Here is a 14,695-nt window from a genome sequence, read left to right on the forward strand (position 1 = left end):
GTCACAAAACAACGGTGCATGAAGGAGGTGAGCACATTTGACTCCACCACTGCAAGGCTTTGACACTACCCTCTCATACTTGATAATAAAGGGAATTATGGGAATTAAAGGACTCCTGTTATTCAAAGTAGGTTACAGTTATGAACCAAATTATTCTCATTTTTACAGATTAAGAAGCTGAAATAAAAAGTAGGCCTGGGTCATTATTTTGAATGTGTTTATAGGCTATATTAAATCTGTCAGGAACATTAAGAAAATTCAATTTTTGCCCCTTAATTTGCCTAAATCATGTTTAATATATATATATATATATATATATATATATATATATATATATATATATAGTCTTTAAGCTCTGTATTCAGCACTTGCTTGGACATCCACTGATCCACATTAAATAAAGTGTCTTGATCTTTTTGCTATTAGTTACATTAAAAGAGAATTCCTGTATTTTTTAACCTGGACCCTATTTTCCCATATTTTTGAGTTTACATGTCTCCTCCTTTAAACAAAGTTAGTTAGTTTAAATAAAACTATTTTAAAATATTAATCTTGAAAAAAAACCCAGAGTATTAGTATCAGATTGGAAATTTTAAACACCCTTAATTGGGGCACTGGGAGCTGCATCAGAAGAGAAAACATATTGTGCATCTTCACATTACATCACAGCAGATTTGTGCCTCTTTATGAAGTGGAAAAGTGACAAAAGTCATTTCTGATGGCATTTTAAAATTTAATATTCCTTATGTAATTCATACACTGTATCACTGCGTAAAAGCATTTCAACACTTTTTTTTTTACAAAACTCATTTCAAGAGTTTGATGGTAAACAGTCATAATAAATTCCTTTACTTATTTTAAACAAATACGAGGCTATACAAGTACGCATTTATAATACAGATAAAGGGTTCCTTCACCCACGTCACAAGAAAATATATAAACATTTTCCCACTAATCTGTGGTGGCGTGAAGCCATGTTGATAGTTTGGTGTTACCGTGAGCAACGATGCAGGTCAACAGCATCTAACATGCAAGAAGTTTAAAAACTGTTGACAGTGAGGTCTGTGGATCATCCTGAGGATTCAGGATGTTATTTCTGGAAGACACACAGTCAGCACCACAACGCTGCATTCACATTCTTGTATAGTGGCGGCAGCAAAAGTCTCAGCAGCGGAGCTCTTAAAAAACCTTCGTACATAAAACCAATCAAATAAGTGAGAAAATGTTTTGCCGTGATTTGGGTGAATTGATCCTTTAAGCTGGCACATACATGCAAAATAAAATGTTCAATTAAACTCAAACATTTTTTTAATGTTTCTAAATGAAACGTAAATGATTCTTAAGACTTCATATACACAAAGATGTACTTTGTGTTTGAGAAAACAACAAAACAATATTCTGTACTTTGGCTAGAATCGCTTTTTCTATAAAGCCACATGATTACACCACTGAACGACTGACAAATAGTGCAGTGACATCTTTCGGACGTGAAGCAGCAATTTTTTTAAATGTACATGGCTTTCATTTCTCATTTGCAATGCAGACTTATTTTCATTTCCATCTTAAATTTGCATCTTTGATCACATTCCACTGAGTTTTTGGGGTTTGTTTTTTTTTTTTTAAACTTGAGAGTAAAACGTCCAGGTCTTCTTGGATTGTCTCAATGTTTCTTCAAGCAACTCACGTGCACACGTGATGCACCTGAGAGTGACTGCTTTGATGAAGACACCTGTAACAAAGGAAGGCTATTACAATTGATCTGCAGCAAATGGACGACTAATAAATGAATTGTGCCCGAGCTCTGTTTAGATATTTGTCAAAGTCGACGTTGTTCTCAATTCTGCCGTATGTACAGGACATAAAAGGGATTAAAATGCCATTTCTCCAAAACTCCTGGTGTAAACATGCAAGTCGCTGCTGTCTGGTGGAAATCTCCACATTTGCTGTTTTTCAGGAATTAGAAAAAAGGATCCTAAGGAGATAGGAAGTTTAGTGAAAAGATTTCTACATATATGATATTGGTTGAGAAATGGTAAAACCCACTGATAGATGCAGAGGGGTACCAATAGAACTAATTTATGAAAAAAAATGAAAATAGTGAAATGTGGAGATACGAGGTTTGCACCTGACAACGACAAAGTGCAAAAAGAAGTATAAAAAGTAGATAAGCACTAAATAAAAGTAATACAATTACAGTTAAGGAAGGAACACAGGTTGGAGGTTGGAACACCAACCTCAAGTACAGAGCAGCAACTTCAAGCATATATGGGAAGTGAATGATTATAAGTTTGATAATTTAAGTTTTTTCTACTAAGGGTAGGCCGATATTGATTTTTCAGGGCCGATACAGAAACGTATTAGTCATTAATGAGACCAATAACTGATATTTGGAACTGATATGAATTTACAATTAAAATAAATATCTTTATGTCAGTACCTAAAATTTGGAATTTAAGAAACTCCAACACAAAACTTTGTTAATGCCTTCAGCAAATTTTCAATCAAAACCGAACCGTTCAACACCAAAAACAGCAAGTTCCCAGCAGCTTATTCTTTTAAAAAAGTCAAGTGAAAATTTAAATAAAAGTGAATAAATAAAAATAGCTCCCAGAGGATAATCTGTCGAGCCCTATTTTCTACATCAATAGCACAACAGAGCTTACGGGCGTGTGAGTAATGTAAAAAGACGGATTTATCTCTGACGCATTTCCCAGAACAAAGACGCGATCAAAGCTAAAACAATGTGCCAGTAAACATTTTATCCACGGGATGAGTAATTAGCAGATGAAGTGAAAGCTGTGAAGAAAGTGACAGTGCTTATTCACATTAAAAAGAGAGTTCGGGTGGACTGCAGTAACCCACAGTGTATTTGACAGACAGTTTTGGATATAAACATATCAGAAGCTCATACATCTGATATACAGCTCATATTACCTACCTGCGTGCACTTGTTAGACAGACAGACGGCCCTTTGGCTATATCTGGAGATTGATAAACGGTGCGAACCCCAGCACATCCTGAAGAAGCACCAGAGCCCTCTGCAAAGGCGGCTCCACATCGATCACTACATTGCGCTTCCGTAGAGGATCCAGGCTCGACTCTGTCACATTGTGACAGTGATTCACCTTCAGGGACTGCAGCTTCGGGCAGTACTCTGCGAGAGTCCTGTGAGCACAGCATGCAGAGGATCTTACGGCTGGGTGCACAAGCGAGGTGGTGCGTGTAAAAGTGCGGGCAAAAACTTAGCTGGATTTCACTTGAAAATAAGATGTGATATACCTGATGGACTGGTTCCTGACCCGCAGGCAACCTGTCAGGTCCAGCTGCTCCAGGCCCCTGCAGTTCTTGGCCACCTCCTCCACCGACTCGTCAGTGATGTTGGCGTTCACCGCCAAAGATAGAGACCTCAACTTCAAGCACTTCTTGGCCAGGTAGCAGATGGCGTCGTCCTTGAGCTGGCGGCAGGCGGTGAGGTCGATCGACTGCAGCCCCCCGCAGTGGTCAGCCAGGCTGCGCAGGGACAGGCTGTCCACCCACTCGCAGTGCGCCAGGCCGAAGTGCTGGAGGTGCATGCAGCTCAAGGATACCGCCACCAGGGAGTGTCGGGTGAGCCAAACACACCCGCTCATGTCCACTCTCTGCAGGTGCTGGTTCTGGCCGATAACTGGCAGCAGCTCCTTGTCTGTCACCCAGTCTGAACAGTTCTGCAGAGACAGGCTGTGGAGAACTTTATTGTCCTTTAACAAGTTGCAAAATGCTTCCTTGGGAATGGATGGTCCAATCTGTAAAAATCAAAACAGAGAAGATAGCAGACTTCTATAACCATACCTTTTTCTGTATTCCCACCTAAGTTTCCTGAAACTAAGGCGCAATTTCTCAAAAGACTAAACACAAAACTGAAAAAAAGAGTTAATCAATTTCTCAGAACTCCACAAATTTCTTGCAAAATGAAACACTGCACTCAAAACCATGCCAATGCTTCTCAAACTGATACTTTCCAACAATATGTTACACACGGTTATCATATAAACATCTCGTACAGATCATCCATTAAACACTGGCGTAATGAATTTTAAACACCACCATCAAAATACGGTTTATTATTGTATATGGCTTCACAAGGACACATTACAGATTCAAATGTTTAAAACTGTGAACTGAACTTTTTCTCGAGTTCTCCTTTTTTAAAGCTCAGGTGTTATTTTTTGTCCCAAAAGTGTCTGCAAGTTTTTGGTACATACCATCTAATGAGCTCCAGTTGGGCAAAACTCACAACCAAACTTCAGAGTCACACTGTGAACTTATAGCTGATAATGCACTGATGTTGGAGTTCTGAGAATACAAAAATGTTATCCATTTTGGCAAAACTTACAAAAATTGCACTGATGAGTAAAATAAGAAAAGCCACAGTGTGAAAACATTTAGACTGTCTTTGTGGAGCCATAATGATGAAATCAGTACACAAATTCAAAAAGGTAACAAAGCAAATATTTATTTGTTACTGAAATACAGCACTGACGGTATTACGTTTGGCTGACTGAACTGTACATAAAATAAATGTTTTTTTAGGCTTCCTCTGTGTTCTCCATGCTGCTCCATTTGTACCCAAACAAAGCTGAGGTCACCTGAGGCCTGTTTTATGCTCCGACACATGCTGAACCGTGAGCACCAAAGACGACGGTATTACTGGCACAGTGAGCAAGAAAGACACAAGCTCGAGATTATTGGATTCAGAGGACTATTTTTTAAAAAACTTAAGGAAAAATATCCAGTGAACTATATTCATAATTATTGAAATTACACATTTAAAATTATTTTACAGAATAATTTCCATGTCTTTAGGAGTAAAAAATAAATAAATAAGCCAATTTTCCCAATTTTCATAGGATTAAATTAATAATTTGATTGTATACCCCACCTTGGATGAGCAACAGTGTTGTGTGAAAGGAATTAAACGCTGTCGTTGTTTCTTAAGCAGCGATGATGTGTAGACGATGAAGAAACCTCCGCTGACACTGACTTAGTTGCATAAAAATCAATTTATTACAACAAAGTTCAGCATCCACCAGGCACCATGGTCTGCCTGGGAGAAGATTCGGGACCAATGTGAATATCTCTCTCTTACAACTCATGCATGTGTCTTATATAGGTACAAATATCTACACATTTATCAGTAAACATTCCTTCACCTATTGTGTTCAACCACAAAAACTCCAAGGGGACACATTCCCTGTAATTTAAGCCAGGTGTCCGTACATCCCTTAACCTTTGATCTCAAGATAAGACCCATAGAAACAGAGCATAATACACCTCAACGCCTGTCCCAAAAACAAGCCTCTTGAGTTCAGTGATTTAAGCAGATCATAGCTCGGGCTATTACATTAAGTTTGACGGTATATAGTTTAATTTCAGGCATGCACTCGTCAGGACTTACCGAGGACAGATCAAACGTCCTGCAGTTGGCCAGATACACCTGGATGAGGCTGTGAAACTGCTTGCTCACCCTCTGCAGGCTGACGAGGTGTTGCAGCGGCAGGTGGCACAAAATATGTGGAACAAGCACATCCTCCCAGGGCAAGTCCAGAAGATGACATCTGCTGACGAAAGGCTTGTTTTACAGCTGAACTTTGACACTGCATGCAAAGCTAAAGCAGTTGAAACAAACACAGTTGTACAGCAGCAATTAACGCCATATCAGCCATAAAACGGTGATATATAACTAAAGTTTGCGGTCATAATTAAACGAGAGCAGCAACAACCGGCTACATCTCTCAGTGCTTGTTGTTGCTAATTTCGCTGTTAGCCGACGAGCTAGCTTGCCGGGGCCACCGATACAGCTGCTTTGTAAACACAAAACTCCCTTTTTTAACGGCACTTACGGTCGTATCTTAGCGTCTTCGTCCATGTTGAGTCAGTTGTGTTATACAGAGTTTTTAAAGGCGTGTTGTTCTCCACATAAATGCCAAATTACCGTATTTTCCTTTAGCATCTTGCAACCGTTTGAGGTGTAACCCAAACCTAATGGTGCCTTCAGGAACTGTCGGAAGATTTTACATTAGAATCGGAATGACCCATTAAGTATCCAAAACGTTGTAAACGGTTCAAAATGTAGCATTCAATGAGGACAAAAGCCGACAACTAATGAAAAAAAGTAATAAAATCACATATTTTAACTGTTACAGCTGCCTTGTAGCGTATTTATTGGTTTCAATTGCATTGTAAATTACAAAGTAGTCCAATTTTGCGCCGCTGAACGTCTTTACTAAAACAAAAACTACCGCAACCTGTAAGAGAGTATATATTTTGTCGCTGAACATCAAAATTGTGTTTTTTTTAGATATTAAAGAAGTCGTATTTGAATTTTTTGGTTATGGTATAATCATGAACTTACATGTTTACGAGGACCTATGAATGCATCAGGTGTAATTTTCCGGGTTTACGTCAACGATCATGTTAAAGCAATTAGCATATTTTCTGTATTTTGATCGATTTTATGATGATGATGATGATGATGATGATGATGATGATGATTCTTCTCTCTTCTTTCTTCTTCTTCTTCTTCTTCTTCTTCTTATTCTTCTTATTCTTATTATTATTATTATTATTATTATTATTATTATTAGTGTAGTCTCTGAAACATTTAAATAACAAGAAAAGTATTACGACTCTACATCATTTTAACCTGCTATTTGGTCATTTATCTGATCTAGATTATTTTAAGGTGCTGTCTCTCTTTTGTCGCTTTTTGTTTGTTTGCTTGCCTGCTTGCTTGCTTGTTTTTTCTTTATTATTCCGTTTCAGTCTTTAACTTTTCTTTTAGACAATTTGTGCTTTCTATGATGTCTGACTCTGTTTTTACAGTCTTCTCAATGAAGTTGAATCATTTGCCAGTGTTGTTCAATTGGCTTCATGGTGATTTTCAAAAACTCCTTCATTTACTAAACATATTAGCAGTAAATTAATCAACATAAGTAGTTACAGAGATTGTATTAGGATGGAGAATAAGTAAGTAAATTTAAATATGTACAAAAATCTGTGCATATTGTCCTGAGCAGTATGAGCAGTAGCCTAACTTTAGACTGTCTAAAATAAACAGTCTAGCTCATAATTATAAAGTTATTGTCAAACTAAAAAATGAGAAATCAATATAAGAACTCCTGAATTTAGATATAGATAGATATATGTATAATAAATGAAAGGAAACTACCTGGACATTTAAAAATATTGTAAAATAATTTTAAATATTTAAATATGAGAAATATGAACAGACTTGGTAATTTTCCCTTTTTTAAAAAAAAAAAAATTCCTAAATCTCTTAATTTCTTGCAATTTGAAGGACATTTCCTGCAAAGTTGCTCACTTCCTCTTTTTCCCATGTTTTTGAAAGAAATCAAACCAATTGGCTCAGTTTTTAAAGGTTTAAATACTTGTAAAATAAAAACAAAACGTGTGAATGAAGCACAAGAAAAGTGATGTTAATCCAGGTTTCACGGGGTTAAAACCAGTGTCACACATTCATTTTAAATATTTAATTTCCCAAAGCCAATTAGCTGTCACCACATTAGTGGCCTCTTTTTTTTTTTTTTTTTTTTTTCCTGGATCACGTGTGCTGAACAAATGACCATCCTGCCAGCTCACCTCTGCCCAGGAGAACAATGAAGTCAGTCATGCTGAACAATTGCTGACCCATGAGTTATGTTTCAGTGAATGAGATGAGCCAACAGGATAGCCGAGTGAACACTCACTCTTGACTGACTACAATCCCATATACAAGCTAAAGTACAAGCATGGCGAATAAATCAATCTATGATTTCTCTGTTGAGACCCTGGATGGACAGGTGGTTCCGCTCAGTAACTACAGGGGGAAAGTGCTTCTCATCATCAACGTTGCCACCTTCTGAGGGTCAACAATAGAGGAGGTAATATTCTGCAAGAGCACTGATTGATTGCAGTCAGATCACATTATATTATAACACATAACCTGTGCAGTCATTTTTTATTTAAGGCGTTTGATTTTTCTGCCCTGTTCTCTCAGTACCACCGACTGAATGCACTGATGGAAATGTTTGGTGACCTCAACTTCACCGTGCTAGGATTCCCCAGCAACCAGTTCGGTCTTCAGTCACCAGGTGGGTACACTGACGCTTTGGAAATGTGACAGAAATGACAGATTGTTAACATTTACTGCACTAAATACTGCTTTTTACATAAGTAACTGTACATTTACTCAAGTACTGAATTTGAGAACATTTTTTCCATTTCCATTCATTTCCATTCTACTCTTCTTTATAGGCTACTTCTTATTTCAGAGACCAATATTGTACTTTTTAATCAGCTGCTTTTAATTTTCAGCTATAGTTTACTTGTTTGTTTGTTTTCTATATTTTTAATCACATTGATCAGAATCAGAGAGACTTTATTGACCCCCATGGAGAAACTGTGGTTTGTTACAGTCGCTCTGATGCCAGCATAGAGAATTATAGCAAGTACAAATAAGTACAAGCACAAGTATATAAAAATATAAATGTAAAAATAGAACTAAAGTAATACAATAAACAATAAGCATAATAGGTAAATATTCAATACATTTTTTAAAGTATGTATGATTTGCTAAGTACGTTAGTATATAAAAGAAATGTAAAGAAATACAGCAATAGACAATAAGCACCAGTATGTGAACATCTGAATTATAAAATGGATAATTTGCAGAGTGTGTAAAATAAAAAACTGTGCCTTGTGCCACAATACAATGTGTAAAACTAGTATGTAAATTCAAAATATAAAGCTATCAGTAAGTGTGCAATGCTGAGATACACACTAGTAAGAATAACAGTAAGAATTTAAATATAATATTTACAATATGTGTCACAATGTTTATATTCTACATTGAAAACCATCTATCCAGCAGTTCATTAAATGTGACCAGTGACAGATTATTTATAAAACCTTTTGACTGTGACCTCTTACAAAAAAAGCAATGTTTCTTTGGGGCCCTTTGTCACATAGCAGATGTCAAAGAGTGATTTCCTCTTAACTCATTAATCATCTTATGGCAATCATTGTGTGACCCTATGGCACCTGGGTTAAGAACCACTAAACTGTACTACCAACCTGTATGTAAAGTAGTTCAAACTAGCTCCACTCAACCAGTAAAATTCTCCTTATTAGAAAAAAATGCTCGTAAAGAAATTAGTTATTCTGCAGAATTAATACATTTATTTTTGGTGACTTAATAACATTTGCAGCAAACACTTTTTGGATTTTGAATGTAGGACTTTTACTTGTAAGGGAGTATGTTTACCTTTGCATATTGGTACATTTACTTTAAGTTATAGTTGAACTGCCCTGCAACCAGGCTAGGCCTCTAATCGAGACAGGTGCTTATTTGTCAAAATGTGTCACCACACCAGGTAGTAAAAGGGACTGGTTGTCTAATTGGGACTAGGCTATTTGAGGTTTTACAGTATTTGTCATCTCATTTTTTTACTCAGAAACATATTTCAGTGCACTGATTAGGGCAGCTGAGTCTCAAAGTGTCTTATTTTACAGCTAAACAGTACACTAAAATAGGTTAGGAGGCCAGAAAAAATTTAGTTTGACAGCTTGACCGGAATTCATGTCTTTGATTGACATGATGGGCAGCTGCGTTAGAGACGCCTCGGCACTGATTGGTTGTTTTTGGTGCATAGATTCTTGCAAATGCCATTGGGGGCAATAGGAGGAGGAGAGACAGGATTTTTTTTAACTTTCTGTGTCATTATACTTTGTTGATGTAGTGACAGTTTCAGCAAAAATGGTAAAAAGTTATTTTCATATACATTACATTAGCTTTAAAAAGCTTTAAAGCTTTAAAAAAATCTGAAAACATCATTCACCACTGATCTACATACACAATGTAGATGCCCATGCAAAACATTTGACAAATTATTTTAAGACAAAGTTGTTACAATACACATGAGGCAATTAGTATTAACTCTGTATTAACTCTGTTTTCCTTCTTTTTTTCAGAGGTGAATCATGAAACTCTTAATGTTCTCAAGTATGTGAGACCTGGTGGGGGGTTCATGCCAAAGTTTCCAGTTTTTGGAAAGGTTGAGGTGAATGGAATAAATGAAGAGCCTCTTTTCACCTATCTAAAGGTAATGTGTTTTACATAGGATTTAAAGATTAACCATTTGAACCCGCGGTCAACATGACTTTCCTTGTGTTGCATTTAGACACGTTTCACAAGAAATTAAACCTTTGAACCTAGAGCAAGTTGGTTTAATTTCTTTTGAAAAAACATGGGGAAAAAGGCGATGGCCAACTTCGCAAAAAAATATCCCAAAAAAATTACAAGAATTTAGTAGATTAAGAAATGTATTTTTTTTAAAAGCTAACAAAAAAATCCAGAGAGTGATATTTCTAATTATCATCATTATATATTTAAAATCACTCTACAGAATAGTTATAATTTCAAAGAAATTTTTTTCAGGTCATTTCCCTGTTTGTTTTCTTGTTTGTTTGTTTTTATTACATCCTTCATGTGATTTCTCTTTTGCCACAGGAGTCTTTGCCATTTGTGAACCCTGTTATTGGAGATATGAAGAAATTCTACTGGTCCCCAATCAATGTCAATGACATTCGGTGGAATTTTGAGAAGTTTCTAATCACTGCAGATGGCGTGCCCTTCAGAAGGTGACGTTAAAGACTGCCAGCTAGAAACCAGCCATTCATTAGAATAGACATCGGTAACTGTAATAGTGGCTCTAATGTTTTCCCTTTACTGCAGGTATGAACTTCACTGCCCCATTGAGAACGTGGAGAATGACATAGCAGAACTTGTCTGATGGATCTCCTTCAATTTGTCACCGGTGGCAGAGTGACGATCGCCCAGTAAATGCAGTCGTGCACCTGAGCTGGATCTGATGGGAAGAGGAACAGGACTCAGGGCTTCAGTGCATTCACTCTGAGGACGAGTTCCCTTCAGCCACTGGAGGAGTTTTCACGTCACTGTCACACTTTTCTCTAATGTGATGGTGTCTGCTACTCAAAAATAAATGAAACACTGTAAAATAAATTTTCTAGTGGTTGCTTTTGTTGTTACTTGTTAATTGTATTAACTAATATTTAGGCAAGATTCAGACACAAGATCCACACACTATGTTAAGGTAGAAGGTAGAGCTATTAGTCATTTTTTAAACAAAGTTTAAAAAACAAAATTACATTTGTTCTTGATCCTGCCTACATCTTTTGAGTTGACGGATAAGTTGATTAAAATCTGCAGCTACCATTAATATTCCATCCGGTTGCTCATGTTGCTGCTGATGGCATCATTAAACTCCTTCAGTGCATTTTTTGAATTTGCATCAGAGTCTTGTGTCATTATGGCTTCCAACAACGTCTGTCCATCCAGTGCAACAGCTTGATCTGGGTTGTTAGGGGTTAACCATGTCTCTGCAAAGATGTGCACAGAGCAGTCCCAGATCCCCAACCGCTGAGCAAGCCCCAATCATATCTCAGCCACTTTAATCTCTTGCCACCGAATATTAGCCAGAAAAGGCTTGGTCAAGGAACAGCTCTTGGTCCAAGTGAGAAAATGAACTTATCTAAAGAAGAAAGACAGAGAATAGCCAGAGAATCATTAAAAAATGATCAAATAACTATATAAAAATGTCAAGAAAACTATATTTATAATTTTCATAATTATATATTTTGAATAAGGTGACAGACAAAAGAATCATTATTATTATTTATAATTTTATTTTCAAATAATTTGAAAATGTATGTCTAATTAAACAAATAAGATGTTTGTCTTGGTTTAAATCTCCTTCATAGAATTTAATGTTTTCTGTGTTATTGTTTTTGCTTTATGTTGTGTTTGTTTTTTTCTTCAAAAAGGTTTGGAATTGGCCCTAACGCCGATCCATACATCCAACTTCGCGCATGCGTACTTGTTAGTCTGTCAGATAGCAGCAGCAGCCAGTAAACATGGCTGGTGTTGGTTTCCGACGTTTGGCCCGGGTTCTCTCTAAAGGGAAAGACTCTGGCATTTCAGCTCTATTGCCGGCATGTAGAGCAGGTCAGTAGTGTCAAACCTTTCGATCCAACTGTCTGATAAATCTCTCTTTAGGTACGTGTGAGAGTTTTAATTTAAAAGCCTCGAATCGACGTAACCTTGACTTGCTAACGTTAGCTTATGCTAACTAGCCGAGCGGCTGCCTCTGTGCTGCTAACAGAAAAACACTGATGTTTCTTCATTTTTATTCGCTTGTGAGCTTTATAGCTTTGATTTCACATATGCAAATGTTTGTGTTTCAGCCTCTGGTGTGTCAAAGGGCAGTCTACCCGGTCCGTACCCGACGACCCCCGAGGAGAGAGCTGCTGCTGCAAAGAAGTACAACTTGAGGGTTGAGGACTATGAACCATATCCCAACAAAGGCGAGGGGTGAGTTTTATTTTGAAAGAGCCTGTCATCCATCCAAGGTTAGGCAGCTTGATGTTAAGCTCTTACATTCCTATGTGTACCATATACATCACTACTGTGTGAATCACTAGTATCAGAGTTATTACAAATGATGGTTGAATAACTGTCATTGTTGTGTTTTATTTCTAGCTATGGTGATTATCCAAAACTACCAGATAGATCTCAGCATGAGAGAGACCCCTGGTACCAGTGGGACCACCCTGACCTGAGGAGGAACTGGGGCGAGCCGGTGAGAAAGTCTTTAGAGGGTCCACAGAAAGTTTTAAAATGCATTGAATTCAATAAAATAAAAACAAGGCCTATATTGGTATTAAAATGTCTTAAATCAATATTTGAAAAGTCTTGAGATTGCTCAGACATGGCTTAGTGGTTGTTTTTTTTATTTGTAAATAAAAATCACACACACAAAAAAACTTGCCAACAAAAGCCAGGTATTTCCTGTTTTAAAGCAGTATTAACTGTTTCACTGGACTGAAATATGTTATGTAACAATAAACATTTGGGAAAAATTGGGCAAAAGTTTGTTTTCAATTTTGGTTACTGTAAAAGTGGTCTCAAATTTCATCCCTGGTGGCATTTAAAAAAGTCTTAAATCTAACTTGCCTTAAGCTGTGCGAATGCTGGGGGAGATACTGATTATATTTCCTGCCGTTGGCATTAATTATTGTTGTGGTATCAGGTGCACATGAGCTGTGGGGCTGCAACTAATCATTATGTTTGTTAGCAATTAATCTGTGAAAGAGCTGCACAATCACCAGTATGTTTGGATGATGGCATAAACAGTTATTACTGTATGAGATGGTCAATTAATCGGTGATTGTTGTGTCTTGTTTATCAAATTTTCTTTTTTTAGATGCATTGGAACTTTGACATGTTCATCAGAAACCGTGTGGACACATCTCCCAGCCCCGTGTCCTGGTCCAACGCATGCAAACAACTGTTTGGTTTCATTGGGTTCATGCTGTTTATGTTCTACCTTGGGCAGAAATTTCCATCTTACCAACCTGTTGTAAGTACAGACAAAGCCAAGGACTTTTTTAAAAAATACACACTAATTTCAGAGGTTGGGAAATGACCAATTAATGAATACTTTTAAAATGGAGAAGATTCCTGGCTTTATCCCAACACTCTGGTTTATTGAATTATGTGTTTTTCTAATATCTCATTGCCCCTGATGTTTCACCAGCCCCATCCAGTGTCAAATAACAGATACAGGAAAGGAAAAACTCTGGAGATTATATGGTTTAAATATTTTTCAGTTTTGCCATACCTGCGCTTTCCCCCCACCTGTTCATAATGACATTTTGAATTGCATTATTTTGCTACTGCCTCAGAGTGATTCCTTACAAACTAGTCAGACTGAGTTTATGTAGTTTACTTGACTTTATAGTTAATTTTCCACTGAGCATATTACATTATTACAAATGCATGTTTGGATAATAAATCACATCAGGCTATGTTATGTTTTCATATTTCTTATCAGTTTGGGCTAAATGTTGCTTCCATTATCCAAAACATGGTTGCGTGTGGAAAAAAACGCTGGTGTTAAAATAGCATATAGGACATGACTAATTGCAAAGTTCTGGTCAGACTTGAGGATTAGAAAATTAGTCACACATATGTGAAATTTAATCTATATTCTGGATACTCATTTGGGTATATAAAGGAAAGTCTGAATACTGTCAGAGACAGTTAGATTACAGTTAGAAACAGCCAAGTTTGCACAATGTACAGTTAAATTATGTCAAATTAGTAACTCTGACTTGTTTATAAAATTTTAAATAGCGGACCCTGTTTACTGTATGTACTTGTTGCTGGCAACCTCCATCTTCAGTTCTGCATTCATCATTTTATTTATATATATGTGTGTGTATAGAGAGATATAGTTATATGGAAGTTAGTATCATACATGTTAAGTAGTTTTTTTTATGTCACTTCTTTTTAGTGCTTTGCTACCTGTAGATGAGATGCTTTTGCATCCTTTATTCAATAAAAATTAACATTTTCAACAAAATACTTGTCTCTCTTCTAGGCACCGAAACAGTATCCCTATAACGACCTGTACCTCGAGAGAGGAGGAGATCCTGAAAAACAACCCGAGGAAGTCAAACATTATGAAATCTAAAGACTAAAGCCTGATCCTACCTGTGTATATATGTTTCTGTCAAAAAAAAATAAAGACTCTTAAAGTTATATCCCTCTCTGTGTTGCTGTTGTTTTGTATATAAG

General features: G+C 36.8%; 3 protein-coding genes across 3 annotated transcripts; 2 read left to right on the top strand and 1 right to left on the bottom strand.

Annotated features, from left to right (window-relative positions):
* Positions 1-721: 721 nt before the first annotated feature.
* Positions 722-6,015, bottom strand: fbxl15 (F-box and leucine-rich repeat protein 15). Its single transcript, XM_042508048.1, has 5 exons — positions 5,880-6,015; positions 5,435-5,594; positions 3,280-3,782; positions 2,939-3,165; positions 722-1,729 (listed from the first exon to the last, which is right to left on the bottom strand). The coding sequence occupies exons 1-4, from the start codon at positions 5,903-5,905 to the stop codon at positions 2,976-2,978; spliced, it is 879 nt and encodes a 292-aa protein (XP_042363982.1). The 5' UTR covers positions 5,906-6,015; the 3' UTR covers positions 722-1,729; positions 2,939-2,975.
* Positions 6,016-7,787: 1,772 nt separating this feature from the next.
* Positions 7,788-10,855, top strand: gpx9 (glutathione peroxidase 9). Its single transcript, XM_042508548.1, has 5 exons — positions 7,788-7,919; positions 8,036-8,129; positions 10,009-10,139; positions 10,547-10,677; positions 10,772-10,855. Exons 1-5 carry the CDS (start codon positions 7,788-7,790, stop codon positions 10,827-10,829), a joined length of 546 nt encoding a protein of 181 aa, XP_042364482.1. The 3' UTR covers positions 10,830-10,855.
* Positions 10,856-11,949: 1,094 nt separating this feature from the next.
* On the top strand, positions 11,950-14,659 carry ndufb8 (NADH:ubiquinone oxidoreductase subunit B8). Its single transcript, XM_042508040.1, has 5 exons — positions 11,950-12,061; positions 12,301-12,427; positions 12,596-12,695; positions 13,320-13,475; positions 14,499-14,659. The coding sequence occupies exons 1-5, from the start codon at positions 11,971-11,973 to the stop codon at positions 14,589-14,591; spliced, it is 567 nt and encodes a 188-aa protein (XP_042363974.1). The 5' UTR covers positions 11,950-11,970; the 3' UTR covers positions 14,592-14,659.
* The last annotated feature ends 36 nt before the right edge of the window (positions 14,660-14,695 follow it).

Source organism: Plectropomus leopardus, chromosome 19 (assembly GCF_008729295.1).
Source record: "Plectropomus leopardus isolate mb chromosome 19, YSFRI_Pleo_2.0, whole genome shotgun sequence".
Classification (NCBI taxonomy): Eukaryota; Metazoa; Chordata; class Actinopteri; order Perciformes; family Serranidae; genus Plectropomus; species Plectropomus leopardus.